This window comes from Schistocerca gregaria, chromosome 3 (assembly GCF_023897955.1).
Source record: "Schistocerca gregaria isolate iqSchGreg1 chromosome 3, iqSchGreg1.2, whole genome shotgun sequence".
In the NCBI taxonomy this organism is placed as follows: Eukaryota; Metazoa; Arthropoda; class Insecta; order Orthoptera; family Acrididae; genus Schistocerca; species Schistocerca gregaria.
This window is the reverse complement of record NC_064922.1, coordinates 778,870,319-778,889,346: the sequence shown is the minus strand read 5'-3', so window position 1 is coordinate 778,889,346 and position 19,028 is coordinate 778,870,319. Positions and strand designations below refer to the sequence as shown.

The 19,028-nt window shown below is 38.7% G+C and overlaps 1 protein-coding gene across 13 annotated transcripts in view; it reads right to left on the bottom strand.

The window, feature by feature from the left end:
* The window catches only part of LOC126354167 (phospholipid-transporting ATPase IA), a 627,555-nt gene that overhangs the window by 49,926 nt on the left and 558,601 nt on the right, over nt 1-19,028 (bottom strand). For all 13 annotated transcript variants that reach the window (XR_007565271.1, XM_050003592.1, XM_050003597.1 and 10 more), the window contains exons 19-20: nt 6,510-6,628; nt 2,497-2,631 (exon numbers count right to left, since the gene is read on the bottom strand). Coding sequence is in view for 12 of the 13 variants with exons in the window: in XM_050003592.1 (XP_049859549.1) it covers nt 2,497-2,631; nt 6,510-6,628 (254 nt within the window). In the remaining variant the exon portion in view is untranslated. The remainder of the gene's footprint in view (nt 1-2,496; nt 2,632-6,509; nt 6,629-19,028) is intronic.

Below are 19,028 nucleotides of genomic sequence, written 5' to 3'. Positions count from 1 at the left end.
TCAGTGATTGTTCCTCTCTTTTGGTAGACTATTTTTCACGGAGTGGCTTTAAGTGATTATAAATAACTGCAGGCTCTGAAAGGTTGTTGATGGTGATGATTTACAATCTGCAGAAATTTTACATGATATGTATTCGTCCTGCCCTAACTGCTATTGACTCATTATCTCATAAGCAGGCATTTTTTTTCTATACCATTTTGGAGTTTTTTGTGATTACGATTTAGAATGTTTGTTTAAAAGCAGTTACGTAAATAGCAAATCATTCTATGATTAGTGGACAGAGTGCAATCAATTTAACAATACCAAATTTGAAGTTGGAGGCTCGTTACATATTAAATTAAAAAATATATGCTATCACACTTTTTGGCATCATACACCACCTCTTAGGGAGATTAGTTTGGGTTACAGAGAAATGTAAGAACATGCAGGACAATACGAACACTATGACATATCTCACAAGACAAATTGATGACAGCCAAACCTAAAATAATAGAATTTGTAGATTTAGAGAAATTTTTTGATAATGTTGATTGGGCTACACTCTGAAACTCTGGAGGTAGCATGGATAAAATACAGAGAACAAAAGGTTATAGACAAACTGTATGGGAACCAGACTGGAATTTAAAAGAGTCAAAGGACACAAAAGAGGCAACAGTTGAGAAGTGAGTAACACATGATTGTTGCCTTCCCTCCATGTTATTCAATAAGTACACAGTAAAGAACATCAAGGAGAAATTTGTAAAGAGACTTAAAGTTCAGAAAGAAAAAATAAAAACATTGTGGTTTGCAGATGACATTATAATTCTGCCAGGAGTTGGAGGATCAGTTGAACAGAACGGATAGTGTCTTGAAATGTTATAAGATGAATAACAACAGAAGTAAAACAAAGGTAACAGATTGTAGTAAAATTAAGTCAGATGGTAGTGAGGGAATTAGATTATGAAATGAGACACTAAAGATTGTAGAATATTCTGTCACTTGAGTGGCGAAGTAATGGGTGATGGCCAGATTAAAAGAGGATGTAAAATACAGACAGGCAATAGTATGAAAAGCAGTCCTGTAAAACTGTAAGTATTTACCTGGAAACGTAACCTCATATAGAAGTGAAATGTGGACAGTATACAGTTCAGACAAGAAGAGAACAGAAGCTTTTGAAATTTGGAGATTAGATGTGTGGATCGGATAACTAATAAACAGCTACTGAATTGAATGGGGGAGAAAAGAAATTTATGACACAACTTGATTAAAAGAAGGAATGATAGATAAGACCTTTCCTAAGGCATCAAGGAATTGTCAAGTTGATAATGGAAAGAGGTGGGGGATATAAAAATTGTAGAGGGAGACCAAGATTGAGGACATTAAGCAGTTTCACATGTATGTAGCTTACCGTAGTTATGTAGAGATGGAATGAAATTATGAAAGAAAATTGTAGTTTAATATCTCATTGGCTATGAAGTCTTTAGAGGGGAGCACAAGCTCGGATTATGAAACTATGGGGAAGGAAATTGGTCGCGCTCTTTTCAGAGGAACCAACTGCATTTGCCTGGAGTGATTTAGGGAAACGATGGAAAACTTAAATCTGGATGGCCAGATGGGTATTTGAACCTTCATCCTACAGAATGTGAGTCTAGTGTGCTAACCACTGTGCCACCTCACTTATGCAGGATATACTAATGTGGAAACCTTGCCTCAAACCAGTTTTTAGGCTGAGTACAACAACAACACCTCTCGTACTCATTTATTTATTTACAAACGCACACACGCACGCACGCACGAACTTCAAGGATCAGGAGTGAGTCAAATTATATATTAATTGGCAGGATCAGCCACTGAAGGCTATTTCTATAAAGTATGCTAACAACCAATTATGATTTGTACTTACCTACTCACATTGCAAATTCCTTCAAGATGGGAATTATTTTACATACCAAAAGTAAAATTCACACAAGAAAAGTATAAAATTATAAAACAGCGTTGCTGGCCAGTACTTACCTTCAGGAGGGTGACATTTTTAACACTGCTGATAGACACATATAATAATACAAAACTCTAGGATATCGCTGCTTTCAGAATGATAAATTCCTTCCTTGGAAAAGAGAGAGGGATAAGTTTAGGAAGGTCAAAAATAAAGGGCAGGTCACTCGGATTGCAGGATGCGAGGGTCTCATGTTTTGTGAGTATGATGATTGATGGGATACAAAGATGAAGAGGGAGGTACCAGAGAGAGTAAGACGTCGAAGAAAGTAAATTAGTGAGAGGTAATGAGAACAAAGTGAGATGTAAAGATGGATTAAAGGATGTGGAATGAATAGGGCAAATAAGAGCTAGTAGGAAAAGGAGATGAAAAATAAAAATCCGTTTCTCCTCCCAAAGTAGGAAAGTACTGATCAGCAATTCTGCCTCATACTTTGAGTATTATTTCACATGATCCTTACAAGACTATCAGTAATGAAGGACAACACACAGTCTTTAATATATACAGTAGCTAACACTTACACCTTGTAGGACACATCTGCTATCAGCGTACTAAATGGGATGAGAATGAGTCCAAGCCAAAAAACAGGTGAAGTACACATCATTCGATCCATTCCCAGCATAACAGCTCCAACAGGGATGACAGGCCAAAAATTACTGTAGAATGAATGACAGTATTAGCACCTGTAGATTCAATATGATACTGTAACTGCATAAAATGCAAACCTAAATATGGGGTGTTCAAAAAGTCTCTCACAGTGCCGCATGATTGTTAGCCACACGCGCTGTATGCCACAGTGAATATACCAAAATGAAACTCAGTGAAATACAAGTTATTAATTTATTGAATATTCATTTTTACTTACAAATTTTCACATTAAATGTTGAAAGTGTCCCCCCTGTTTTTGGATACAGAATTCAATTCTGTCTAATCATGTTTCCAAACACAAGCTGTAACATTTCTTCTGTAACAGAAACAGTGAAAGTGGATATTATAGTTTCCAATTCATTGATGGATTTTGGATGGTTTTCATAGACAGTTGCTTTCGCTGCACCCCAGAAGAAAAAGTCCGGTGTTGTTAGGTCAGGTGATCGTGGAGGCCAAAGTCCCTGTGAAATTATGCAATCACCAAAAACATCAGCAAGCAGTGACACTGAAATGTGAGCTGTATGCACAGTTGCACCATCTTGTTGAAAATAACCGTTTAGTATTTCACTTGACACAAGTTCTTCTATGAATCGGTACAGAATATTACTGCAGTATTGTTGTGCGTTTATTGTTTTGTTGAAAAATATGGGACTCACAATCCAACGTCTATAAATTGCAATCCAAACTCCTATTTTCACAGAATGAAGTGGTCCCTCATGAATACATAATGGATTTGCGGTACACCACATACGAGAATTTTGCGAGTTCATGTACCCGGGTAAATGAAAGCACGCCTCATCAGTGAAAAACGTTTCATTAAGAATATCCCTTCCATTTTGTTTAATGAAATTTTTGAACCATTGACAATAATGCAGCCTCTTGCCATGATCAGTATTTTTCAGTTCTTGCTGGACTGTCACTTTGTATGGGAAAGTTCTAATTTTTCCTTACAGTTGTGTGGGGTGTTCCGACACTAACATCAATTTCCTGGGCGAGTTTTCTTACTGACTTGTTTGGATTCATGGGCATTTTATCAGAAATATCGAGTAGTTTATCCTCAGACAAAACACTAGGACAACCGTTTCTCGGTGCATCTGTCACTGAATCCGTACTTCGAAATTTGTAAATCAAATCTCACACAGTATCGCAATGTGGGAGTGTCGTCTCTGGGAAAACTGAATTATTAAATGTTTGACAAACTGAAACTGTGTGTTTACTGCCAGCTTTGAACACTTATTAGACTAAAAACACACATTCTTCAATGGTTAGCATTTTAACAATGACAAAAACAATACAAACGAAGAAAGGAACTAAACTTAAACATTCACGTCAACATGTAATGACACACACCAACGATACTACTGTCGCTGGCTGAGATAAACGAAACAGTGGAATGTTGGGAGAGTCCACTTGAAGGGAAGTAAGCCAGGCGGGCGAACAATCCTACGGCACGCGTGGCTAACAATCGTAGCACTGCAGAGAGACTTTTTGAAAACCCTGTATGTCCAATGAGATGCTTTTCCATTAGTACAACCACATTAAATATGACAATGACTGGTTATTAATACATGTATTGTCTCTGTTCTTTCAGACATGCACATCTGAAAGAACAGACACCACTGTGTCGATCCACAACTGCATATCACTCTCTCTCTCTCTCTCTCTCTCTCTCTCTCTCTCTCTCTCTCTCTCTCTCTCTCTCTCTCTCTCCTTCCTCCCTCTCTCTATGAGAAACAACTTAATGGGTAATGGTGGTAGATGAAAATTTGTGATGCACTGGGATTTGACCCTGGATTTCCCACTTAACGTGAGTGGTCACCTTATCCTCTTTAGCTGTCTGAGCAGTCTCCTATTCCATCCAAATCTCCATATGTCACTCACCACAGAGAAGTGTCCCTTTCATTATTCCTCTTTGCTCCAGCCCTATTGTATTCCCATGAGAGGTCAGACATCATTGTGTATCTGCACTAAGATCAATGGGCCATCAGGCACATATGTTATATAGGTATGGTGTCTCTTCTTTTGGACATGGACAGGGGAATCTACTCAGTAATGTGCGACGTATGGAGAATCTGGGTTGAACAGGAGATGTACTTGGATAGTTGAAGTGGTTAAAGTGACTGCTTGCATAAAATGGGAACATCTGCATTTGAATTCCCAAATTTTCATCTATCACCAATGTGTAATTTCAGTGCCCCAATGCAGCAAAAGTTGGAAATTCCTTTTGTCAGTATCATTAAAATATCACTGTATATTTATGCCAACTTATGAAATTGCAATTCTAAATAAAACTCTGCTACGTAAGTTGAGAAATGAGCATTTCTGTAAGCAACATGTCTTCATATAAATATTATTCCACAAATAACACTAACCATATAAGCTTCACACATTGAGGACTAATAATTGTGGAGGAGCTTGCTAGATGATTGGGGAAAGAAGTGCTAACTATTTAGTATACAACACGACAACTATACCTGGGACATTTTATTGAACAACACAGGGTAAGACCAAATAGCTACCAATAAAAAGGTCAACAGGATTCAGAATTAGGATTCTGTCAGCCACTCTATTCATTGGATATCGTGCTTCTTTCCAAATGTTGGCTTACTGGATGTGTGTTCTGTGGATAGAAATTCTCCCCTTAAAGCCTAGGTTACATGAATAAACTGAAATGTGAAGTTTGTTTCTTGAAACCAGTGTTGCAAAATAGTTTTCATAAATGGCTGTCTATACAGTGACATCAGTGAACACTTCAGTTTTGACATTTGGTGAGTACCAAAGCACTGTTTTTAACTCTGAAATGAAATTGTGGCAGATACATTTGTAGTAAAGGAGTTGAGGCTTGTCTGAATAAAATTCGTACAAAAGGAAAAGAACAAAAATGCTTGAATTATTGACTGGATAAAAAGAAGATGTGAATTTGGGCATTCAGTGACAACATTTTGGCACACTACTCTAAAAGTTACTTTAACCACCTATGAATGATGTCAGAAACATTCATAGATCTTAACAGAGTTTAAGAGGCTATGAGGAAAGAATGTACACTAATGTATGAAATACCATCAGCACAAATGAAACTGGAGAACATATAGCAATATTTTGGCAAGTGGAGATTTTTATCCTCATCCCTGTAGTACCCCACATCATGTTCCATAATTGATAAATCTGTTCCAGGTGTTTGTGATGCCACCTTTCAGCGGTCGTTTCTTATCTCTGGCTTTCTGCCATCAAGCTTTACACTTCTATGTTTTAAATTTTCTATTTTCACAATTAGCTTCACAGTATAATCTTTGGGCAGCTTTCACAACTATACAGCAGTGGCAAAAGAGAGAGAGAGAGAGAGAGAGAGAGAGAGAGAGAGAGAGAGAGAGAGAGAGAGAGAGAGGGAGGGAGGGAGGCAGCTTTCACATCTATACAGCAGTGGCAAAAGAGATAGATAGATGGAGCGAGAGAGGGGGGGGGGGGGGGGGGAGATATTTATGTTCAGTCCAGATGTTTGGATCATGGTCATATAATGTCCTCTTAATACTCTAATGACACACATAATGAAACAGCTATACAGCTTCTCTTCCTTTCTTTGTTTCAAGGGTTGATTATTACCTTACTGGAGGGATCACATAAATAAACGTGGCATGATGGGGACTGTTATGAGAGATGTTCATGTAAATCAAATTTTTCCACCATAGTTTTTGTTCATATGTCTGTCTTTCAGGGTGCACTAAAAGGCCTTAATGGTTCATTGTCTACTTCCACACAGCTAAATATTCCTTGTTAGCTGCTCCACATTACAATCTCAGTGAGGGACAAATCTAGGATTGTCCCATACAATTAGTTTCATTATACCTTTTATTAAAACTAGTGTATATGTTCCACCAGATATACAAACCTGTACACAGCAACAAAGATAAACCACATGGCAATAGAGCCCCAGATTGCAAGATGAGTGAGCCACGTCCATGCATTTGTCACCAAGCCAGCCTTCAAACATACTGTCACTACGACATACTGAAACAAAGAAAGTATTTTATATCAGGTGATGCCATAATAAATTACAAATATATCATGTAATAATTTCATCAGGAGCAGTGACATTACAAGTCAGTCTGATTTCCCCTTCTGGCACACCCATCTCAACATGTGAGCTGAGTGAACAACCCCTAACTCCAAAAGCCACTTTGCTTTCCTCACTAAGCAGGAAACACAGTTCACAAGTCAATGAATAGTTTTCTCTACTTTTAAATGTATCAACGAATAGCACTTGAATTTAATCTCCTGGAGACAAGTACTGGTCAGCTATTTAGTCTTTTTGTAATTTTACAGTTTTCTCTAGTAAATTATCTTTTTGATATTATACATTATTAATGTTCACTGAAGTTAAAATTAGCAAAACAAAATTAAGAGGAGGGTTCTTAATTTAAAAAAAGGCTGATTCAAATTGTTATATTAAGTGGTTTTACTCAGAACTGACTTGTAAACAAAATTCTTCGATTTTATTATGAAAATGATAGTTGCTACTCATCGTATAGCAGAGATACTGAGTCGCGGATATGCACAACAAAAAGACTGGCAAACACAAACAAATCTTTCAGCCAAACAGGTCTTCATCAAAATTAGACCCTCCCCCCCCACACACACAAGCATGTGTGTGCAAAATGCAGCTCACACACACACACACACACACACACACACACACACACACACACACACACACATTACTGGAATTCATGATTGTACATTATTGTTGTGATACAATTCAGTTTTTCTTCTGATTAACTAAGAGACATTGTAACAGTTGAAAACAGGTCGATGCTTAACATTGTGTGTGTGTGTGTGTGTGTGTGTGTGTGTGTGTGTGTGTGTGTGTGTGTGTGTGTGGTGTGGTGTGTGTGTTTTGTCTAATTCTGATGAAGGCCTGCTTGGCTGAAAGCTTTGTTTGACAGTCTTTCTGTTGTGCCTATTTCTGACCCAACATCTTTACTGTATGGCGAGCAGTAACTATCCTTTTCATAATACTGTCACTATTCCATCCTGGATTTTCCATTGTTTGAAATTCTTTGATTTTATGTTCCCATTATCATTATCAGTTTTGACTTCTCAGAAAATCATCACCATATGATCTCTTTAAAAGGAGAGAGGAAAAAAGGGAAACATTCTCCTTCAGAGGGATGCCTAGAACTATGCAGTAAAAGTGCGACTCTATGAGAGGTGCCAATGGTGTAAACAGGTTTGCACTCATGTTGGGAAAGTTGAAGGTTCCAGTTAGCTGCAGAATAATATAAAGCATGCAACACATAAATTGGACAACATAAAATTAAAAAAAAAAAATCATTATAATAATATGATTGTCAGATACACCCTACCCAAAAGTAAAAACTAGTAAAAAATACATAACTACCGGTGTAAAAAAGTTAGAGGTTTACTAGAAATGAAGTACATAGTGCTTGTCTTTAGAAGTGATACACAACTGACAAACTGGCCATTGGCTGTGAACACTCAACATCCAAAATGAAACATCTGTTCAGACAAGCTTCAATTAAACCAATATGAACCGTCAGAAAAGAAAGATGGTAGAGAATAAAGGTAGTAATAAAACAGCTTTTGGTTCTCATTTGAAAAAATGAGGACACAATGTGAGGTACACACTTCAGCATCCTGGCATGTCATTACATTCCAGTACGATGCCAATAATTGACATGTACATGAAATTTTTATTAATATAAAAACATCAGTCATTAAATGAACAAAGCTTTTTTTCAAGTACTTAATATATTTATTCTCCTTCTTTTGCTATGGTTCTCTTCTGTAAGTGCATCCTCAAGTAGCAGGTGTTTGATATTGGATATTTGGTGGACACCAGTGGTTACTGGTATCCAGTTTGTCGCACACAGATAATATATGCATGTGGGCATCATCTACTCTGCTACAATTTATTTACATCAGTGGCATGTTACTTTTAGTTTGAGATGAGCATGTCTTACAATTAAATTAACATTCTAAATCTTTTAAAATTATATTTGCAGTTTCAGAGTTGCAAGCTTTATACTATTATACACTTAAATACAGCTTTGATCTTCACCTATCAGATTGCATATATGTTTACACTGCGAGTGCATGTCTTAACTTTGTATTTGATCTTCACCTATCAGATTGCATATATGTTTACACTGCGGGTGCCTGTCTTAACTTGTTCAGTTCTAATTTTACTGAAGTGCTGCATGCTTCCTTTTTACGAGTTACTACATAAAATATTCAAATGCATGTTAGCTGATTTGAGTTTGTAACTTACTTACTTAGTTAATTTACATTATTATTGTTATTGTTATTATTATTATTATTATTATTATTATTATTATTATTACTAAACAATGGAAAATCCAGGATGGCATGTAACAATATAATGAAAAAGATAGATGCTGCTAACCATACAGCAGAGATGCTGTGTCGTAGAAGGGAATAACAAAAATAATTTGGAAAGTTAACTTTTGGCCAATAAGGCCTTTGTCAAAAGTAGACAACATACATACACACACACACACACACACACACACACACACACACACACACACACACACACACACACGCAAACACAACTCGCACACATATGGCATGGTCGTCTGGCTCCAACTGTCAGACACTGTGGTCATCGGTGTCAGTTTTGAGTGTGAGCATATGTGTATGCTATCTATTTTTGACAAACGCCTTGTTGCCTGAAAGCTAACTTTCCGACAGTCTTTTTGTTGTGCCTTTCTGAGACACGGCATCTCCATTATATTACTATTATTATTTTATTAGTGTAATGTGTAAAAGGTGGTAGGTAGGAATTACTAACACGTGTGTATATAATAATAATAGTAATACTAATAATAACAACATCTGAGTAAGGAATATAATAATAATAACTTAAAAATGATCAGCATAATTTGCTTTGTGAATGTAAAATGACTTGTTCCACATCATTATCATTTATATTGAAAATGATCCATGTAACATGAAACTAACCAACCAACTATTCCTCTTTTTTACTTTTTTCCAAACATATCATCTGATGATGGCTTTTTAAGAGTCTGAATCTGTTAATAGTTCCATGTGTATGACCCGTGACTAGAAAGACAGTGTAAAAGAATTTAGTTAGAGCTTATCTACTACTGCTTGCTTAGTATTCACAAAATTCTATAAGAATTATTGAAGAATGAGGATTGTTGTTGTTGTTGTTGTTGTTGTGGTCTTGCAGGGTTGTGCAATAAATTACTTTTATTCAAAGTATCTGTATAAATGCTGTTTTTATTGTGGCCAGTGATCCCACAAGTGGTGAACCCTAAAAACAATGAATACATGTGAAATGACACTGCCGGCTACAACAAATGGCATTTCACTAGAACAATCTGTGTTTTGAATAATGTACATACAAATATTCACTCTCAAACAGCTCTAGCTACAGAAATTCTCCAGTATTTGTGAACTGTGTGCAGCCTACAAACATTTTGCCTGTTCATTGCACTGCATCCTCTGCGCCGAATAGCACAGTCGAGATTCTGCCAAATATGCCACATCAGTCAAACTTGAGTTTGAAAATGCTCAAATTTTTGTTTGCCGCTTATGGTTTGCATGACAACACATTGCAGTTAATTCTTACTACTGATGCACTGGATGCACAGGCTCTGTTGTTCATGCCACCCCTGAACAGGGTACATATCAATACCTGAATGACAACGTGCTTAAACGAGTGTGTAAATTGCAGGATCTACACACGCAGCAGGTTCTATACAGTATTGTTATTAGTGACTAATCTCCCTCAGAATTTTGGTGCCACCTTCATGCATTAGTTACAGAAATTTGAAGTATCTGGTGCAACACCGCACAAAGTATGATTTAACCAACTGCCATTTGACGTTAAAAGTGCTGTGACTTCCAACAGTGGTGACATGTCTTCACAGTTGGACATTATGAACCAAATTCACAGTATTTTGCAAAATGACAACACAGGTGCAGCATCTCAATATTGTAATGGCATTGCAGCCATAGTTTCACCTGATGCTGTAAGACAACATCAGCTTCTGCCTGCGGAGCAGCTCCATGCACATAGGTCATATCCAGTGGCAAATAAAGGAAACAGAACTACAGCATTGACACACACCAGCTGTGGCAGCAACATCCATTGGACCACATGCTGAAGGATCAACAAACAGATGCTGACTCAGTGTTGGTACCACTTGCTTATCAGAACACAAGCAAGGAAGTGCATCTTCCCTTGTGGTTACCCAAATGACAAAAATGACTGGATTTAGGCATGACCGGCAGCATGAAGAAGAAGCACCCAACTACCAACGTTACTACTAATCAAGGAAGACTATTTGAATTGGCCTTGTTCCATGAAGCCGACAACCTGAGCGGTTTGCAAGACTACCATACAGCCAGCTACCATCCAGCCAGCAATGGGATGGTGAAATGGTGGCATAGGGCTGTGAAATTGTCATTAACATGCCACCATACACTACAGATATCAGTACTGCTTTAATGCTAATAGGATCATATACGGCTGAAAAACCAGACGCTGGTGCCTCTGAGGTGGATTTTGTTTATGGAGAAACCCTTCAACAGCAGGAGCATTTTCTGTCTACATCTACATCTACATAGATACCCTGCAAGCCAACGTACACTGTGTGATGGAGAGTAACCAGTACCACTACTTGTCATTTCCTTTCCTGTTACACTCGCAAATAGAGTGAGGGAAAAATGACTATCTATATGCCTCCTTATGAGTCCTACTCTCTCGTATGTTATCTTCATGGCCCTTACGTGCAACGTACATTGGTGGCAGTAGAATTGTTTGGCAGCCAGGTTCAAATGCCAGTTCTCTAAATTTTCTCAATAGAGTTCATAAAAAAGAATGTCGCCTTCCCTACAGAGATTCCCACATGAGTTTCTGAAGCACCTCCGTAACACTTATGCATTGTTTGAAACTACCAGTAACAAATCTAGCAGCCCGCCTCTGAATCGCTTCAATGCCTTTCTTCAATCTGACCTGGTACAGATCCAAAACACTCGAGCAGTATTCAAGAATAGGTTGAACTAGCATCCTATATGCAGTCTCCTTTACAGGTGAACCGTTCTTTCCTAAAATTATCCCAATAAACTGAAGCCAACTGTTCGCCTTCCCTACTACAGTTCCAACATGCTCATTCCATCTCGTATCGCTTTGCAACATTATGCCCAGACATTTAAATGATTTGACTGTGTCAAGCAGGACACCAGTAATATTGTATCTGAACATTACAGGTTTGATATTCCCATTCATTCACATTAACTTACATTTTTCCATATTTAGAGCTAGCTGCCACTCATCACACAAACTGGACATTTTGTCTACGTCATCTTGTAGCTTCCTACAATCACTCAACTTCGACACCTTACTGTACACCATGGCATCATCAGCAAACAACTGTAGACTGCTGACCACCCTGTCCGCCTAATCATTTATGTATACAGATAACAGCAGCAGTCCTATTACATTTCCCTGGGGCACTCCTGATGATACCCTTTTCTCTGATGAACACTCACTGCCAAGTACAACACACTGGATTCTATTGCATAAGAAGTCTTCGAGCCACTCACATATACATGTGAACGTATTCCAAATACTCATACCTACTTAACAGCCTGCAGTGAGGCACCAAGTCAAATGCTTTGTGGAAATCTAGAAATATGGAATCTGCCTGTTGCCCTTCATCCACAGTACATCATGTGAGAAAAGGGCAAGCTGAGTTTTGCACAAGCAACGCTTTCTACGGCCCTGCTGATTCCTGGACATAAACTTCTCAGTCTTAACAAAATTTATTATATTTAAACCGAGAATATGTTCACGGATTCTGCAGCAAATGGAAGTTAGGGATACTGATCTGTAATTCTGTGAGTCTATTCTTGTACCCTTCTTATATATGGTATCACCTGTGCCTTTTTCCAGTCAACTGGCAGTTCATACTGAGCGTGAGAGTCACAAAAAATGCAAGCTAGGTAAGCAGAGAATCCTGTAGAGCTGCCACTTGTCATTCAACATGTAAAGCATTATGTTTCTAAATTCTGCCCATATTTTTGTCAGTAATGATACCCACACTTGTTCTTGTGCAGTGTTAAGAAGGGATGCAGTTAGAGTGCCACTACAGTCTCCATACACTAGCCTGTATACAGTCTTGGCAAATGATGAACACACACTGAAAATCCTACAGAGTGGTAAAGCCACTACCATAATATTATAATAAGTTAATCCTGTCTACGTATTACCAGAGGACACAACTTCAGCTTAACATTATGACTGTCAATGAAGCCTATACTATAAGACAAGTGTTGATGAGACTACACCATCACCTAAGCAGCCTTTGCCATCACTGCAAGCTACGCAGGTTTCACAGGATCCATTGCCAATTTGACCCAAGGCTGGGCAAGTGCTGCATTACAAATATCCCTTTACACCTGAAGCTCCAATCCACAGGGTGAGAGGGGTGTCTATGTGGCAATGCAATTAGTGAACTAAAGACAAATACTGAGAGAGAAAAATTTGATATGTCTGACTTCGTTCACATTTGTTCAGTTCTCTTTGTTCCTTCCACATGATTGGTAAATTTTGAATTTATGTTGATTTTATGTTTCTTGCAGGAGTGTGCAATAAACCAGTATACATTCTGCTTTTGTTTTTATTGTGGTCAGTGATCCTACAATGGTTTTCAATTCTTGACTATATATAATCTGACAGCTTGTAACAGTCGATAACATTATGTATCTGGTCCTGGTTGCGTAAGTTTCTAGAAGCACTGTTACAATAAACAGAAGCATTTTGGACTCATTCTTAATATATATTCTTAAACAAGGAACTCTCTGGGCTATATTGCAAATACACACTCGTATGTAAAGGAGAGATTGCCATTCACCACAAATTACTGCTGCATATCGAAACTTTTGGACAAAAAAAGGTCTTGTTGCAGTCAGACACAGTGGTCAGTGTGTGTGTGTGTGTGTGTGTGTGTGTGTGTGTGTGTGTGTGTGTGTGTGTGTGTGTGTGTGTAATAGCAGTCTGTCCTTTTCGTATTGTTATTATTCCATTCTGGACTCCCACAGTTTAAATACACATTTATACAACATAAAATATTCTAAGTACATGATGAGTTAGAAGTAAAATTAACAATTAAATGCAATATCATCAGTTAATTTAATTTTCAATCACTGAAAAACAAGGTTTATTTGAAGATAAGATAGAAAACTATGTTCCTAAGTTTCCTACATTCATCCAAAAGCAACTTTTGAAATAGTAAGTTTAACAGTTTTTATGATATTTAAAGATTTATCATTTTTCTGAGTGAAATAGGAAATAATTTATTTATTTATTTATTTATTTAACCTGGCAAGATTAGGGCCATCAGGCCCTCTCTTACATCTAACCAGGCATTCTACTTATTTTACATTCATATGTTTTAGTAGGCATGTTTAACTACATCTAATACAAAAAGTGAAATAAACAATTAGAAAGGTACACCTGGAAAAATACATTATTGAAGAGAAAGATTTTAGATAGGAGTGCTGGCAGCAGAGAGTATGAGGGAGACTCATGGTGAAGGGAGGAGAAGAATAGAGAGACATAATGAAACATAATTAAGGAAATATAAAGGAAAAGAAGACTGCGTGGCTAATAGAGATAGATAAAGAGGAAGGCATCTCAGGAGCAAGATAGGAGATGCTAGCTTTGCTATTTGACAGATGAGAGGATTGGCCTTGCACATTAATTTTGTGGAGAATTTTATGAGGATGATAGTAGGGAATGCTTCAACTTCTTCTTAAAAGCAACTGGAGATTGAATTTTCCTCAAGGTAAGGGGCAGTTTGTTCCAGAGGCGGACAGCGGCAACTGAGAAACAGTTTGCTAAAGTTTTTGTTTTGTGAGTGGGCACAGTTAGGATACCAGATAAGAGTGACCTCGTGTTTCAATTATGATGGCATGACAGGTTTTTAATCTCTGAAGCTAGGTACTGGGGTGCTTCCGCGACGAGGAGTCGGTGAAGTAGACATAGAGTGTGGTAGTCACGCAGTTTGTCAGGCCGCAGCCACCCTAGCTCGGAGTATGAAGCACTAACATGATCATATCAGCGAATGTTGCAGGTGTAACGCACACAGGCATTCATGGTTAGCTCTAGCCGTCTTTTGTTTTCACTACTCATGCCTTGTTGAATCACATCACAATAGTGGAGGTTCGGTAGAACGAGTGCTTGCACAAGCTGGTGTTTCAAGTCCTGTGGAAATATGTTCCGAAACTTTTTGAGAGCATAGAGACAAGCAGACGTCTTTCCGCACACTGCGACTGTATTCTCCACCCAGTTGAGATGCTCGTCCAAAGTTACACCCAAGTTCTTCACTGTTTTCTGATATGGTATTGGAGTACCGTCGAGCAGAATAGGAGGTAGCCGTTCGTGGAAATCTGAACTTATTAATTTATGATGGGCTATTAAGATTACTTGCGTCTTTTTTGCATTTAATTTAAGCCCAAGGTTTTTCGCCCAAGTCACTACTGAAGACAGATCATCATTCATCAGAGCGATTGCAGTGTTTACATCTTCAGGTCTGACACTTAGGTAGAGCTCGAGGTCGTCGGCATAGAAATGATGTTTACAGGAGGACAAAACCGACGTAATATCGTTGACATATAAAGAAAACAAAAGTGGTCCTAAGACTTATCCTTGTGGCACTCCCGAAGAAACATGTTTCCAGGGAGATTTTTCATTTGCACAGACAACACATTGCTGTCTGTCTTTTAAGTAGCTTTCAAACCATCTCATTGCACTATCAGAGAAATTAAGCTGTTGCATTTTTCTGAGTAATACGTCAAAGTTAACAGTGTCAAAAGCTTTGCTGAAGTCCAGTAGCGTCAATATTGTTGCCTTTCGATTGTCGATGGCATATTTCAGGTCATCAGTTACTTTAATTAGAGCAGTGTTTGTGCTGTGATGTTTACGGAAACCGGATTGAAATTTGTCATATAGACTGAATTCATGCAAGTGTTCAGTGATTTGGTCATGAACAATATATTCAAGTGCTTTGGAGACTGCAGGCAGTATGCTAATTGGTCGGTAATCACTAGGCAGTTGCGGGTTTTCGATCTTAGGGATGGGTCGAATTATGCTTCTTTTCCATGCAGTGGGGTATATTCCGTTCACGAGGGAAAAATTAAATATGTCAGTTAAGACAGGTACTAAGATATCGGCAACATTCTTAATCATGGTTATACCGTTACTGTCGTTGCCTATTGCATCAGAAGAGATTCTCATTATTGCTTTTCTTGCCGTATTTGTTGTTACATGTTTTAGATGGAAGGTATCGTTGTTGGTTATCCTGTTTGGGGATTCTTGTGGACAGTAATTATCAGCCGTGCTGGTATTCAGAGGTGCAGAGAAGAATTCATTTAATTCGTTAGCTGACACATGAAAAGTAGTTTCCGATTTTGCCTTTCCGACCCCCAAGCTACGGAGATTCTTCCATAGAGTCGTGGGTGTCAGATCGCTGCATACAAGAGAGCGAACGTGCCTGATTTTGGCATTGCGAATGCATTGTTTCACTCTGTTCCGTAGCTTTCTATATTCTTCGAAACGCTCGGGTTTCGGATCTGCCTTGAAACGCAGCATCCCTATTAGTCATCATTTGACATAATTCAGCTGTCAGCCATGGAGCAGGAGATTTTCTTACACGGACTGTGCGCACAGGTGCAAGTTTGTCATAGAGGGCAGTGAGTTTATCACCAAGTTCATTTATTTTGCCATCGATTGTAGGTTCTCTGATTATTTGATGCCATGAGATTTCTGAGCAATCGGCTGTTAAGAGCGTCAAGGTCAATGCGTTTCATGTTCCTACAAGTTATGTAACGCGATTTGATCCTTGGGGGCTGCACAGAGTAGGCCAGGAATATTACGTCATGTGCTGAGAGGCCAGTGGCCGATGATTGACCAACATCTCTTACTTTGTCAGTCTGTTTCGTTGCGATCACATCTATAAGAGTATGACTGTGCGCCATATGGTGTGTAGGTTGTAATGGAAGAATGTTCATGCTATTGCAACTAAACAATATTCTTAGGTTTATTGCGGAGGGAGTGTCTCTTAGCAGGTCTATGTTCAAGTCACCCATTACGATGACATGTTTGTATTGACACTGAAGTGAATGTAATTCCGACTGGAAGGAACTCATTGAGCTTATTTTTGGCGGCTTGTACACTACGCCAGTCAAGAATTTCCGACTTTGTATATTTATTTCAATGAACATGAATTCAGCCTCTTTTTCTTCAGCAGGATTTGACGTACACAAGACTTTCGCTTTGAGATCTGTTCGTATATACGCGCCGACCCCGCCACTTCGGTTTTTTGATCTGTCTGCCCTAAGAAATGTGTACCCTGGTAGATGAATAGATGCAGAGTATATGTGTGGTTTCAACCACGTTTCGGATAAGAGGATTACGTGGTAGTTTAGTTGGTTGAAGAGGAGGCTAAGTTCTTCGTAATGCGCAGGTAAAGACTGAATGTTGCAGTGAGCTGCTAAAAGCTCTGATGCGTTCCGCTGAGCAGCCTGGAGTAGGGTGGCAGACTGGTTTGTCCCTTTCTTAGACACTACCTGCCGCGAGGGGCACTGGCCGGTGTTTCCGCCAAGTGACATAATACAGGGGTGTCCGAGATTTTGCGCGCCCTGTTTGTGACTCCGCGAGTGCCGAAAGAAAGGCGACTGCAAGAGATTTCCTGAGGTTGCGGGAGTATATAAAATTGATAAGTGGTATTCGGTGCAGGGAGAATATGATCAAAATAGTGACGGCTGTGTGTCACTGAGTATCCTATGTCATAAGAGGAGAAATGTAATTAGCGTATTTGAAACAGATTAGGGTGGAAAATAAGGGAAAGGGGAGTGATTTAAGAGGCCGATGCTGCCAGCAGAGAGAAGTAAGCTTAATATTTAATAGATTATCGTAGGAAGCTAGAATTAAATTAAAATTTACTAGAGTGATACTAGTAGTGATTATCGTAGGAAGCTAGAATTGAATTAAATTTTACTAGAGTGATACTGGTAGTGATTATCGTAGGAAGCTACAATTAGATTTAAATTTGCTAAAGTGATACTGATAGTGATTTTTGTTATGAACAATTTAAACCGAAGAGATGGTTGACTAATGAACTAAAGGAGAGACTAATAATTGCAATAGAACTATTACAGAACGGAAAAGAATAAACTGAGGAAATGGAAAAAAGTATTAGCAGTAACTAAAATTAAGCAAAGGCTACAGCTACAGACACAAAAAAATAGTAAAAAGTTAATACAGTTAAAAAACAATTAGTTGAAGGTACAAATAATTAAAAAGTTAATACAATTACAAGACTATATCTGAGTATAGGACTGTTTCAATTTGCAAATGGTGTTAAATTTTACTTTTGGCTTGAGTAGGTTCACTTAATACTATTTAGTTCAGTCATGTTTGTGACTGTCTTCTTTCCAGCTGCAGTCTTAATGATTACTCTGCCATCCTGAGTCCACACATTCTGAAGACCGAAATGGGATATGGCACTGTTTAAAATCTTTAGCCGCTCGTGTGACAGATCTTCCCTTATTGTAAGCCCTGTCCTTGCTAACTTCTTCTTCTGGGTAAAGATCTCAGCCCTTTTCCGGTACGACACAAATTTAATTATTATTGGACGAGGTTTGGTAGCACCTGGTAGTTTTCGTCCCACCCGGTGGCTCCTGTCAGTGTCTGCCTTGGTCACTTCAACGCCTAATTTTTCACGCGCAACCTGTATAAGCAGGTTGTGCGTGTCTTCTTTTTTATTTTCTGCTACTCCAAACAGTCGTAGACTATTTCGCCTTTGGTACTGTTCTAGCTCGTCTGTTGCGGCAGATAGTTTCACTTCCAAGTCTTGTGCCTTTTTCTCGTATTCAGACACAGACTTTTTTAGTGCTGTAATTTCGGCGGTATTGGCCTCAACAGTTTCAGGCATTTTGGCCAATACTGCTGCCGTTACAGTATCTAATATAGTGCCTGCTATCAGATCGAGATTGTTTTTATCGCGAAGCGCAGCATTTACCTCAGAGCGGACCAGCTCCGCTATACCGGGAGCCGCTGCCGTACCTTCCACCAGGAGCAGGCCCGCCGCACCTGCTGCTTCCCCGCTGCTGGACGCGCTGCTGTTCACTCTTCTGTTTACCATTTTATCAAAGATATTGGCGGAGCACAGAAAGAAAAATAGCACTACTGCACAGAACACTGTTGTTTACACGATTTCCACTTGTGCTAGACAACACCACCTGCGAGAACACCTTCGAATTCGACTAAATTTCGCGAGCCGAACTTAACACGTGTTACACTGCAGCCGCCATGACACCAAGGCTGAACGATTGC